This window comes from Haliaeetus albicilla, chromosome 14 (assembly GCF_947461875.1).
Source record: "Haliaeetus albicilla chromosome 14, bHalAlb1.1, whole genome shotgun sequence".
Classification (NCBI taxonomy): domain Eukaryota; kingdom Metazoa; phylum Chordata; class Aves; order Accipitriformes; family Accipitridae; genus Haliaeetus; species Haliaeetus albicilla.
The window spans coordinates 25,165,033-25,178,477 of NC_091496.1; the positions used below are offsets into that span (position 1 = coordinate 25,165,033).

General features: G+C 44.0%; 1 protein-coding gene and 1 long non-coding RNA gene across 4 annotated transcripts in view; one reads left to right on the forward strand and one right to left on the reverse strand.

The window, feature by feature from the left end:
- Nucleotides 1–1,115: 1,115 nt before the first annotated feature.
- Nucleotides 1,116–8,065, reverse strand: LOC138688979 (uncharacterized). The gene is made up of 2 exons (XR_011327781.1): nt 7,832–8,065; nt 1,116–6,715 (listed from the first exon to the last, which is right to left on the reverse strand). It is a non-coding gene; the product is annotated as an uncharacterized lncRNA (long non-coding RNA).
- Nucleotides 8,066–8,201: 136 nt separating this feature from the next.
- The window catches only part of AASS (aminoadipate-semialdehyde synthase), a 32,523-nt gene continuing 27,279 nt past the window's right edge, over nt 8,202–13,445 (forward strand). Inside the window, exons 1-4 of one of the 3 annotated variants that reach the window (XM_069802026.1) lie at nt 8,202–8,327; nt 10,451–10,671; nt 11,817–11,993; nt 12,649–12,733. In XM_069802026.1, coding sequence (XP_069658127.1) covers nt 10,459–10,671; nt 11,817–11,993; nt 12,649–12,733 — 475 coding nt within the window. In that variant the 5' untranslated portion in view covers nt 8,202–8,327; nt 10,451–10,458. Of the gene's footprint in view, nt 8,328–10,344; nt 10,672–11,816; nt 11,994–12,648; nt 12,734–13,445 lie in introns of those variants that run through there. The other 2 variants (XM_069802025.1, XM_069802027.1) reach the window with 2 other exon arrangements.

The following is a 13,445-nucleotide window of genomic DNA, read 5'->3' on the forward strand; positions in this document are numbered from 1 at the left end:
TGCTGAAAAGTGCTCAAAACCTTTAAAGATTTTGAGCTGGTACATAAGAGTGAAGTAGTTATAATGATGCTAGAGTGGAGTTTTGTCCTCCATAATTCTATCAGGAAGGTGATTCCAGTAAAAGTGTTGCAATTATGCTCTGCCCAGGACAGAGGGGTTAAAACTCTCTGCACTTCCTTTACGCATTGGGTTCTTTTCATAAACAGGAGGGAAAGGTAGGAATAAGGATGACACTTTATTACTTTTGGGACTATCAGATCTTCTTCCTCATAGCAGTTTGATTCTACTGGACTATACAGAGTTACCAGAGCTGTTAGGGACCTCAGAGGAAAAACAGATAGCAAAGGTCTCACTTCTTAAAGAAGCACTAATAATAGAATCATTAATTGTGAAATGGCAAATAAGACACTTAGATCCTGCATAGCAAGTCTGTTTTCTCATTCCTCCTTCACAATGCCAGAGCTGAGGATCAAAAGGACATAACTTGGTATTTACCTCTCCAGCAGACAGTGTCAGGTTTCAGATGCTGGAGGTGACATTTTTACCAGAAGAGAATCATCATCAGAGGTTTGGTCTCCCTGCTAGAGATGTAAGCAGCTGCCTGCATAGAGGCTGGTAAAACTTGGGAAAAAAAGTTTAATTAGATGTGGATATTTGTAACCTCTCTGTGCTTGCTATGCACCTTTGCATGAACAAACTGCATGTTATGCTTAGAGAATCAGTTTTGACTTTAAACAACCATAGACAACCATAAAGAAATTTCCTTGTATAGGCCAAAATGCAGTTGTGCTTCTCGTGCTACAGGGAAGCTGCAGCTCCAAAACTGAGGGGAAGTGTCCAAGAGGCCTCTTCCCTTGCAGAGATGAAGGTAATCTCCATTACGTGTAACGGGTAATCTCAGTACGTTCAATTTTAACTGCTTTTGGTCTCAAAGAAGAATTTTGATCAGAATATGGGAAAATCTGGTGGCAGTCAGATCCTCATCTCCATTTTCCAATAACATTATAGACTAGCTAAAATAAACCCAGTCATTTATATATGATACAACCTTACATTTTGATGGGCTGTCATGATAAACCATAACCAGTGAGATCCATTTATTACACAGGGACATATTGTATAAAGCAATTTGCACATTTTATTTATATAGCTCTGAGGTCAATACTAGCTTCACTACACACAGGCTGACAATCGAACTGTTTTTATTTGTATGTATAATCAAACAGGTAAACTTTTTCTGCACCTTGGCATTTTTCTTACTAGACAAAGGAAACAATGGAAGCGTGATCATTCATGATATGCCTCTTTTCATTCACTTGCATCCTTGGTTTTTCTTTTTTAGTGCACCACAGAAATTAGGAATGCAAAAGACTCATTAGATTATGTCCTGATTTTTACCCATAGCTTCTGGTGATATAAGCATTTCCCTTCTAATTTAACCATAGTCCAGTTTACAGCTGAACCACTGAACAGAAGTGAAAACCAGATTTAAAGAGTAATTTCTGCATTTCAGTATGCACACAAATTGGGTCAAAGTAGAATTGCCTTCGAAGAAATGTTTTGACTAATCTTTTCCAAAGATGTTCCAGAATTGCCTTATTATGACACCCAGAAATCACATGTCATTTGAAGGCTGACCCTTGGGTGTACTTTCACCCTGATGACACGCAGGAGCACACTGGGGACCTAGACTGGGACAGCTGGTTGTTATTCTTCGGTAAAATCTTGGTTACACCCTGTGCTTCAGGACCTGCTCCAACATGTACTTCTCAATGGAAGCCACACCCCAGCATATTAAGGCCATAGTGTAATGTGCATTTTTTTTTCATCAGCAATCATGGCTTAAACAGACATCATCCTTCCCTCCTCCCATCCCTGTCCCACTTTGTTCCCTTGCCTGCACACACCTTCAGTTGTTTGAGCCTGCTGAGTTGTACTGGAGAATGAAAAGTATCCTCATTTAAAAAATAGGGTTTTTTTCAGCCAGCTTACTTCTGTTTTACTACATGGCTATAGAGATAGTTGTGCCAGTCTAGAACCTGTCACTATACACGTTATAGACTTCCTACTATTTTCATGGTTTTGTTGAAAGAATTTTTAAATCTCTGATTTTAAAGGCCCATAAAGCATCAAGAACTCTTGCAAAAAAACATTGGTTAAGTCCTGAACTTCTGTTCTTACACTGATCTGAATGTGAATTGTAGGCTGAACCATAATTTTCCTGTCATTTTTCCCAGCTTTAAAATGTGAATAATACACATTCTCCTACTGCCAAATTGATAAAGACATTAGCGCTAGAGAAATGCAAAAAGCTGTTGGGTTTTGTTATGATTTTTTTAGAAGAAGGTCAGCACTTTCTCACAGGCACAAACCGCCGTTGGAGGAGCTACGGCAGGGACAACCATTATTTGCTGAAGGATCCTCAGAAGCAAGGCTGCACTTTTAATGCAGCTATGGCATAATTGCTTTAATGGACTCTTTAAGCACTAAACCCTGATTCTCTCAAAAGAAGGCCCCCGTTTTGATTTTATTCACACTATGGATCCATACTTAGTGGTAGATTGTTATTGACTTGAAAGCCCTACTAGCGTGAACATCGGTGAGTCTAATTAATAGACTCAATGAAGATTCTTATGGAAGTATATTTCAGACAGATTATTTTAGCTGAGCTGCTGCGGTTTCTTGCAATGAACCTAGTACTCGTCTTCTAATGAGTCAATTCACTAATTTGGTATCTCAGGCTGTAATCTTCTGTCTTTAGGTTTATTTGCAGAGCAATTTTAAAATACTTATGTGGGGTCTTGGGAATGATGAGAATGATTTAAAAGGGCATCTCAATTTGATGCAGCAGTCTGAGTATCCACTGCAAATGCAAAGCTAGCAAGTTTTATGGTGAACATGGACGTATATGATACTACTGTGAATTCTAGTGTGTGTACAAATGTGAACAGATACACCCCATGCCTCAGGTGTTACTAAAAGTAGAAGGTCTTTCTTTGGGTGTGCTGTAAGCCCTGAGAGATGGCTATTTCCCCTACTGGGCAATAGGAATGGAAATATATTCGCTACATGATTGTAGGGAACACAACACTGTGCTGTTCAGTGATGTTGAGTACTCTGCTGTGAGGTCAGTATTCACAGTGGCAGTCAACAGCCACTGCAGGTAGTGGCTTTTGAATAAAAGGTCATGTTTTTCAATAGCCTCATTCTGACTGAAAGCCTGAAAGCTTCTTGGAGCTTCTTGATCTCTGCAATATAAAATCAGAATTAAACAAGAAACAGAGTTTGACAGGTAGATACACAGTCTGCAAAAATCTCTTCAGGATGCCAATTCCCCTGTTCATTTGAGACCTAGGGAGAAACCCTAGCCCAGCAGAAGTTGGCGTGAGTTTTTAATTTACTTCAATAGATTCAAGATTTATCCTTGATATTCTAAGAATAAAATCTATGAAGTCCACCTCTCTTTAGGTGCTCTGGGAGTTTATTGTTACCGTAATGGAAGTCACCACTCCCCCCACAGTGCTGGGTAAAAAGCGTTCCAGCTGGGTAAGAATTAGACCTTATAATCAGGGATTGTCAGACAGATGGAATCACAGTCCACCCCAAACAGGAGCTATTTGTTAGAGAAAACAGCTCCAATTCCATACTAGCATGTTTTGTAAAACCTGAATTCCAGATTTGTTTTATTCTTTTTAAGCAATTCTGCCTTCCCTGTCTGGAACACCGTACAGTGCAGGTGGGATTCATCTGACCTGGCTTTATACTGTCACAGCATGAGCCCACACTCATTACTTAGGCTGCCTTTTTCTCTATGCAGCACAATAGGCACTTTCAGAGTGCAGTTCACCTGGTCTGTTTTAGATGCAGGAAGAGACTTAAATCGTGCTGATAAAATTCTCAATTTCCCTTCAGAAAGATGGCAAATCTGTAGCAGAAACCAACTCTTCGATAGGCATTTTGGTGGAGTATCTCATTCATGTCCTTACTTGCTCTGCTCCTCCTGCTTGCACTTGAAGTTCTGCTGCTGGATACAGCCAGAGACACCAAGTATCTCTCTGTGAATAGAGATGGATGGATCATTGGTTTGCTGACTGTTTTGGCCCAGCCTGGAACTTCATTTCCCTAGAAGAACATTCTAAAAGAATCAGTAAACTAAAATGTATAAACCCCAATAATTTCAAACTATAGAAAGAATACTTTGACCCCAAGTGAAGTGGCGTATATAGATTTTTAGCTAAAAGTGAAGTCTCTTTTATATACACATGAAGGAATCTCAAAATAAAAAGTTCTTTCAAACAGAAATGTTTTGAAAGTGAAATGCTTTGATGTTAAAAAAAGGTTTTACCCACTGTTTTTTAAAATCCAGTTCAGTGTCTGCAGAGCTGACTGGAGCTTCATTCCTGCTTATATCCAAGCAACACTCTCAAATTAGGAATCGGCCTACCCTTCTCATCTACAGGAGCCAATCCAGTAGGTGTCTAGACCATACCATGGCCCCCAGAAAGGACAGTGGAAACTTGTAAAAAGTTTTTCATTCCCATCACACTAGTTAGGGCATTCAGTGGCGACTCAGACATAAGACCCTTCAGTTATAAGTAGTCATTTACACAGAGTATCTTGCAAGGTAAAAAGCTGAAAGAGGCTCACCTTAGAAACCCCAATTTTCTAGTTGCTTATGCTACAGACACATGCTTTGAACTCTGTTTTGAATGACACTGCAACTTTGAAAATAGCCCTCGACTTTCTAGTAGAGGGCTCTAAGCATTTGGCTAGTGGCCAAACTGGAGCATGCGAGACAAGGGAGTGTTATCTGTGTAACATTTCTATTGGAAAGCCAGACGTGGCCTGGAAAAAGAGCCAAACTCCCGGGGAGAGTTCACAGCTGACAGCTCTTGGCAAAAGAAGTCAGCTCCTTTCTAAGCAGCATTAGGTTCAGGCACAGTGCCTTCTCCTGGGATGCTCTGCTGTGTTGCCAGGATGGTCCCTGCTCAGTTTCTGTAAGTACCTTTCTCCATGCATTTCCTTGTAGCGCAAAGGCTGAGCTCCCAGCTCAGGCCTGGGAACTCCAGTGCAAAACAGAGCATGTTGGGAGTTTCATCCTTCATTTCTCTGTGTTTAGATTCCTGTCCGCAAAAGTTGGAACAAGTGAGTGCTGAGACATAATTCAACACTAAACCTACAAGAAACTATTGTAGACAGTCTTGAGATAACATCTTATTCAAAGAAAGACCTTCCAAAAAAATTGAAAACTTAGAAAATAATTATAAATGCCCTCCTTCAAGTAGATCTGCTGAGGTCTACTTACTGCAACAAATTCATCATGGTTTGGTTCCCAATTCATTCAACAAACAAAGCAGCTCCTAAAATACTTTCATTAATTTAATCAAAGACAGGCTGTGCAGGAGTATAATGATGGATTCAGCCATGTACTTTCTACTAGTTTACACTATGAAGTAATCAATATGATGAAATGACACAAAATTATGAGGCACCATCAGTATTGCATCTTTCTCATTGTCATGGTTGAATTAAATTCTACAACCACCAAATAATTACATGCTTTTGGAAGAACAATGGTCATATTTCAGTTGAGTTTTGTGAATGAGTAAAGATAAGAAGAATCAACTTTGCACATACCAAGAATTCTGTTCTTGCCAAAGTCCGTATTTGCATTTAATCATAAAATGAAAAAAAAAGCCTCTGAAAAACCAGTTCTTATGAGTAGTTTAGAGTCACTGAGTGCACGGACTGAAGAATGGCATAATTATTCTAATTTTCTATTTAGTTTACACTTTCTGGGGTACAACCAAATTTGCCTCCAATGAAGCAGTTTTGGCAAATTTTATCAATAAAACAGGAAAAAAAGATACAATTTCTAGAAGGCATGGATATATTTATGCTCTACACATGTAAGCTGTAGAACTATATGTGCTTTATTAAGCCCACGAAGTGGAAATGAGACACTGGGGGCATATACACAATGCCCTTGTGCAACAGCAGTATTTCCTGAAGTCTTTGGGGCCAAGCAAAAAGATCGTTGTGCCTCACAGTTTCTTGGGCCCAAAGAGAACATAAGACTCTTCATGTCTCTTACTGCTTGACAGACAGATCTGTCCCAATCCTTTTGGGTCCTCAATATTCAGATGAAACTGATTCATACATTTTAATAATGTTGTATGTAGGAGCTGGTTTTGGAGCCTTAGCTTCCTGCCCAAGCTGATCTCTGCAGGGTGGTTGAGAGCTATGGTTTCCTCCTCTGACCCCAAGCAAGGGGGCAGTTTGCAATCCATGGTACGTTCATAGGCTGTATCTCGACAATCTGTCTTCTGATCCAGAAAGTTGTCGTTGTTGTTGTTGTTATAGCTTTTTAATTTACTTCCATTTGGTCGGAAACCAAGAGCAATTACCGCCCTTGTTCTCATGGCAGAAGGATTCCAAAATCCAGTGCTCTTCAAGTCCTTCTAGCCAGCTCTCCCCCACCACTTCTTCCCACCTATGGACCCAGCCCCTATCTACTAAAATGGACCTCATCCCAAGAAGAGCAGAAGGATGGACAGGAGCTTCTGCAGGGCTGGGTGTGCTGTAGACCTCATACCTCAGAGAGACGGGGAAAAGAAAGGTCCAGGCATTAGTTGGCGGAGGTAACTTTCTTCTCCAGCAAAGAAAGGAAAGGGATGAAAATCCTGCAGGAAGATGAGGCAGATTGTAGAAGGTTCTGGACATGGAGATTCGGCAGGGAAGAGTGGGAGTTAGTGAGCAGAGAGAAAGACTTTGTACTCATACAGTATCCCTAAACATCGCTGATTCTGTTTGCTCTGCTGAGGCCTTAAACCCTCAAAACCTCTGCTGATCCATTCCAGCTCTCACCCCCTTATGTTCACTTCCAGTCTCTGAAAGCATACAACCCAGATCTTCCCCTTCAGTCCTTACCTCCTTTCACCCCCAAAATCTCTGCTGATCCATTCTGGGTCTCACTCCCTAATGCTCACCTCCCCATATAATTTGTATTACAGTAGCAAACCTGAAGTGCAGGTCAAGCCTTGCTGCTGTTTTCCAGCTCTCCTGTCCTGCCCTGGTGAATTAGGAAAATACTTGGATCTAAACCAAGGAACTGAAGCCACAGTTTATCATTGTCAGTCGAATGCTGCCTTCAGAAGCAGGAGGAGAAGAGGGAAAAGTTAAGGGTCATATCACGACAAAAGGGCATGTTTTAAAGAAAAGTAAGAGAACTGTAAGGAGAAAATAATCTATGGAGAGGTCCCTCTGAAGCCGTGTTGTGGCTGCACTGTCAAAATTTAACTCTCTTCAGAAGAGGTCAAGTAGTAGTGGCTAGTGCAGGTGAAGCAGGCTGCGCCATGGCCCCAACTTCTCCCTCATCACAGCGAGACCTCGCTGTGGCAAAGTGGGATGAGGACAAATTCTCCTCAGGCCCTTTAGTCCTTGTGGCTTCTGCTGAGTGCAGCCGTGATGCTTCACGTTCTCACACTCTGTCCTCACACCTGCTAACAGAGACTGGTAACAGCAACGGGCTCTATCCTCTGGGGACTCGCGGAGGTGTACTTTCCACAGGGCGCGGCCTGCCTTCCTCTGACAGGAGAGCTCTTCTTCACCCCACGGACCCCCTGCATGACGCTGATTTGGCTTCGGTTTTCACGATTTATGGCTACGGCATCACGCTATTATTTGCGCTAAGCCAACCTAGCAGTCGAGGCCCCTCAAAAAGGCCCCAGTTCAAGGACTGAGCTCCAGCTGGAGATCGGCCACGCCGCACGTAGGCCGCCGCGTACCGGTTCTATCTGTCGGACAGAACAGCTTCCGCCGTTTCCCGTACCGTGTCGAAGACACCCCACGGGACCGACGTGACAGAACGTACGCCCGCCGTTCGCGCCGACGCGCAGCAGCGAACCGCCCCGCGGGGCGGACAGGGCCGTGACGGGTCACCCGCGGCCTCCGCTCGGCCTCGCCCCGGGCCCGGCGGGGCGGCGGCCGCGGCGCGGTGCGCTGGCGGAGGCGGCCGTGCCCGCGGCGGCGCTGAGGGAGGGGGGACGGGGACGGTTGTGCCGGTGCGGGGCGGGGCCGCCGGGGGGGGGGGGGGGGGGCGGCGCGGGGCCTTCCAGGAACCGGGGGCGTTGAGGGGGGCGTGCCGGCGGGCGCCGTGACGCCGCGGCCAGGGCGCCTCGCCATTGGCGGGCAGCGAAGGGTGTAGCCGGAGGGCGGCTGGCGGTTGGCTGCCGCCCTGGGCGTCGGCGGCGCGCCGGACGTTGGCCGCAGGAGGGAGCCGAGCCCAGACGAGCCCAGCGGCCGCGCTCTGCCGCGCTCGCCCTGAGGTAGGTTCGGCGCTGCCCGCCGCCCCGCCGGGCCGTCCGGCGGCGGCGCACGGCGCTCCCCGCGGCGGGGCAGCGAGCGCGGCCTGCTGCCCTCCGCCCGGGCAGCGCCGCCGGCAAGGCGGCCGCCCCGCTCCGCTCCGGCCCGGCCTCCCGCCGCCGGCGCCGCCCGGTCGCGGCGCTTCTGCCCCTGCCCGCCCGCGGCTCCCTGCCTCTCTCAGTGGGGTCCGGTTCTTTTTCCCTTTCTGCGCGTCGCCTCTCCTCCTTCAGAGGGGGCGAAACGCGCAGGCAGCGCCGCGTTTAGCTGGGTCTGGGGCGGAGGCGCAGGTTGCCCGTGCGAGTGTCTTCAGCTCGGTCTAGAAACAGGGCCCCATTCAAATCGTGTGCTGTGACCCAGCGCGTTGCTGCTGGTTCTGGTTCTGGTTCTGGTCGGTCGGTTGGTTTGTTTTGCCTTTGCTGTCTTGCTCAGCGGTATTTTAGTCCCGGTGCCAGCCGAAGTGGTGCGGGAGAGCCCCCGCAGCCCCGGTGGCGAAGGACCGGCGCTGATCGGCTCCCCGGGTCCGCCGGCCTGCTGAGGAGCCCGGGGAGGGCTCACCAGCTCTGCGGGCTTCGAATTGTAAAGTGACTTTCACCTTTACGGCGGGATGTCGGTATCTCTGCGGCTAAGCCGGAGCGTACACAGGGAGGCATGTGTGTGAACTTCTGTCCCGCCAGAGGTCACACGGAGTGTTTGCTTACTGCCCTGGTTCCCCCTCCCAGGCTGCAAGCGCAGGGCAGCTCGCTCCCTCGTGAAAGAGACACTTTTCTTCTTGTAGGACTCCTCTGTGTGAGGGAAATTTGCTCCGCTGCAGGCTTGGGTGTGAGGTAGAGTGCATTAGTGTGAACTGCTCTCACCGTTATATTTTAGTGTGCAGTAACAGTGACATTGTGTGACAAGACTTCCCCTGTTTTCGAGCGGTACCGACATGCTCTCTGAGGATCCTCTTAGTGTGCTGAAGAGCAGTGTCATAGAATAGCTCCAACCTCTGTACAGTAACTTCTGCTGGTGGACAAATCTAGCGATGGTAGTAAGACCAGACTAGGAGCTAATGTAGAGGACTGTGTCCCTCTGTTCATGCCTTCCTTCACGTGCTAGTTTTTCTGTTTAAGCAAGCCTGGAGTTAAACAGGACCTCTTAAGGCTTTAGGCGTGTAGAGACTTTACAAGATTGAGGCATGAGTACAAACAAGATTTCCCAAGTGATGCAGATACAGAGATTCATGTAATTATCAGTTAAAACTGCTTTGGAACCAAGGTTCACATCTTTGAAGCCTCTGTCTTTGAGATCCACATCTTTTAGTCACATAAATATCTGAAGTCCTTAGGCTCCTAGGTATTTGGTGCTGGACCTGTGCAGAGCCCTTGCCATTCACAGCAGAGCTAAGCAGTGGCATATGTGCTTCACTGGGAGTGAAGACGAGGAGAGAGAAAATAAAGGGATAATCCTCTGCAGTGGCAATCTGTCCTAATGAAGCTTTTCCACTTTGCATAAAATTTTTATTAGGAAGAAAACCTGTCGCTCCTGGCCACGTATATGCTGATTGCTAAGCAGTAGTTAAGGGCTTGTCCTTATCTTCTATTTTCAGCTTGTGTAAGAATTAGTTATGTAAAAATACTTAGCATTGGTTTTACATATTGGGCTTTCTCTTTTAATCAACTGCTTGCATTACAGCCTGGGTTCTACTTCCTTTCTGTGTGTTTTACTTCTTACTGTTCTTGTGCAAGGTTTGATAAGTGCTTGGTCTTTGCATGTTTATGCTGGCAAATGACTTTAATTGGTATCTTTAAGTTTCCAGCATTCTTTTTAAGCTATCTAATTAAACACTTGGTACATTGAACACATTAAAAGCCTTCTTTTACAGTAGTACAAACAATTTGTTTCTGTAGCTACACCCCACAAACTGAGATGCAACAAAGTATGCTGAAAGTAAATTCATGTCTCACAAAAGTAGGGTTTAACTAGAGTATAAAGTTTCTGGTTTGTGTTTTACAGCAGATGTTAAAGGAGACCAGAATTTTTGCACAAAAAATGTTCGAAGCATATGTATACATGTATTATTTTACTACTTTGTCTTTGCTGCCATCAGGCTTTACCATGCTCCGAGCCTTTAGTCACACAAATGGTAGATGTGCGTTCCATCATGCTAAGTGTTGGTATCATCGTAAGTCTGTGCTGGCAATCAGGAGAGAAGATGTTAATGCATGGGAAAGAAGAGCACCTCTGGCACCAAAGCACGTTAAGGAATTGACGCAGATGGGATACAAGGTCTTGGTGCAGCCGTCAAACCGGAGAGCCATCCATGAAAAGGTAAGGTCCCATTTGGAGTTAGATAAGCAAAACCATAGTTCAGCTATTAACTATAGTACAGGAAAAATAATATTCAAAGGATATACATGAGAAAACGTATTATTAGTTTTGTTGTTAAGTGAGGAGTCATTGTGTCCTAGTGGAGAGAAAAAGGAGTAGTTTGTTTAGACTTTTAATGTAATGTTGGCACACTGGTGGGTTTTTGGAGTTATTTTTATTGATTTCTCGCCCTTTCATCAGTCTCTGAAGAAGTTGTCGGTGCTTTTGAAGTAGAAACTTGGGAATTCATTTAACATTGGTGGTTTTGTCTTCTGTTTGTATGGAGGCAACACTCTGAAAAATAAGCATATTTAAAAAAAAAAAGAGGAAGGAGGAATCTGGTGAATCCCATTCCTGCTCATGTAAAATGAGGAGAGAGGGTTTTTTTCTTTAATGCTGTGACCTTCAGGACTGAGAGCTTTTACAGTTCTTGTAGCAGCAGTAATACACTACTGTAAAGTATGTGAGCCAACAGACAAAAATTGAAACATAAGTAGGGAATTAGTGATCACTTGCTCATATCACCTTTTAATTAAGGCGCAGTGCTGGTTTTCACCAAAGCACAGATCACATTAGGTACACAACTACGATATTGAAAGCTGGAATTTTAATATGTTTCTGAGATAAGGGAGAACAAAAATAAATTTTGATATGGAAAAACATTCTTTTAGAAGTTGCTCTTCAGCTTGGACTTAGTCTTATACAATTTTATAAAATCACATGTCATCAGTCTTCAGATTAATTTGTCAGATTTCTCTAAACTTATTTCCAAGTATTTCAACACATTACAAAAGATTGTTCATAATTGCAATACTATAAGATACTTTAAATGTAGTAAAATATCCTTTTTGTAGTCTGTGAATTTAAGATGAAGGATTTTACTAACACGTAATTATGTTTTGGCCTTGTATAATAGGATATTAGCATGGAAATTCAGTTCGATATTTGATACCCCTTTTGATAAAGAGGTTTATGAACATATCGCATGCAGTAACTTGTTTCTGCTTTGTAGAATTATCTATTTGAGGTCTGTTCTAGTTGCTTATGTGCTGAGATCTGAATATGAAAAAACTAGAAAAATTTACTTTGATTTTTCTCTTTCATAGGATTATGTCAAAGCAGGTGGCATTATTCAAGAAGATATTTCCGAGGCTTCTCTGATACTAGGTGTGAAGAGACCTCCAGAGGACAAATTAATCCCTAAAAAGAACTATGCCTTCTTCTCTCACACTATTAAAGCCCAAGAGGCAAACATGCCTCTTTTGGATGAGATTCTAAGACAGGTAAATTGCGTCACAGCGAAGACAGTTGGCTGTTAGCATGGGGTGGAAACTGAACCTAACGCTGAAGTGTGATCGAAAGCTTGCTGCCTAGCGTGGTTACTTTCAGCATACATATTTGTAGAGGGCTAACGAGGACTGTTTTCAGTATCCTTTCCTGGAGCTGAGTATTTCTTGCTCAGAGGATCTCGTGCTTGCAGCGCTACTCTGTTTATGTGTGTAAGGCAGATGAGTTGCAAGTATCGTGTGCTAAGGGGAGGTTCATGCTGTGTGAGCACAAAGGCTTGTTGGAAAGTTATTAAGCTGGAGTGCGTGTTGGTCGTTAGAGAGGGAGGCAGCCAGTTCACTCAGAAAGAGCAGCCTCTTGGCAGAGGATGTGAATGGGTCTGCAGCAGCTGAAGTGGCCCATTGGAGAGCTCTGTGCCAAGAGTGCACGGGCAGTGCAAAGACTCTTTGAAACAAGAATTCAATGCAACCTTTAGTTTTTTATTTTTATACTTACATCTTGTTATGAATTACTTGCCTTTCTCATATATGCCCATCAGCCTCTATCACGAAGAATGACAAAAGCATATGAAAAGGTAGTTCCTAGGAGAGCAACGTGCCACTGACTGCATTCACTGAAAATTTTAATACTCAGTTTGCTATGTATTTTCAGGAAATTCGACTGATTGACTATGAAAAAATGGTTGATCATAAAGGAATGCGAGTTGTGGCCTTTGGAAAGTGGGCTGGTGTAGCAGGTATAGTGCATAAAGTAAAGGCAGGCTTGCAACAAGTAACTTCGTGTAATACTTCTGGTTGTCTACGTTTCCTGAAAGTTGAGGCTTGCAATGCATTTTTAACTGCATTTTTAACTCCTGCTTTTAAGAGCTTTTTTCCATTCTGTTTTGTGCTCCCTACTTTTGATGAGACTACACATCAAATAGTCCTGTGGATTGCTGGCAAATCTACTATTTTATGTTGTCTGGAAGTCCCATTTGTCTATTCAACTAATGTGAGGCAGACTAAATATCAAGAGATCAACTGAGTAGGCTTTTGAAAGAAATGGCTGCTGTCAATCCTGCGAGTTTGAACAACATCTGTTTGTCACTGTTATACATTTACACTGATTTTTGTGAGGCATGGTTCTCATTCCTTTCTACTGAACTTCAACTCTCTTTCATCAGGAGACTGTCTTTATTATCTCCTTCTTTGGAATCTGGTGATGTGGATGCATCTCATAAAAGGATAGCCGAGTATTAAATAGTGCTGAAATGCATAATGTGGGCCAAGAGCAGGTTTAAGGTCATGGCCTGCTACTGAATTTCTCCTTGCCTGGTTTTATGTAGACTTTCCTTAGAAGTAAAGTATTAATATTAGAACACGGGCAAAAATATCCAGGATGATTTTAGACTTCAGCCAGTCTCTGCAGTTTCTAACTGCATATTCCTAATTAACACTGATGGTCTGATT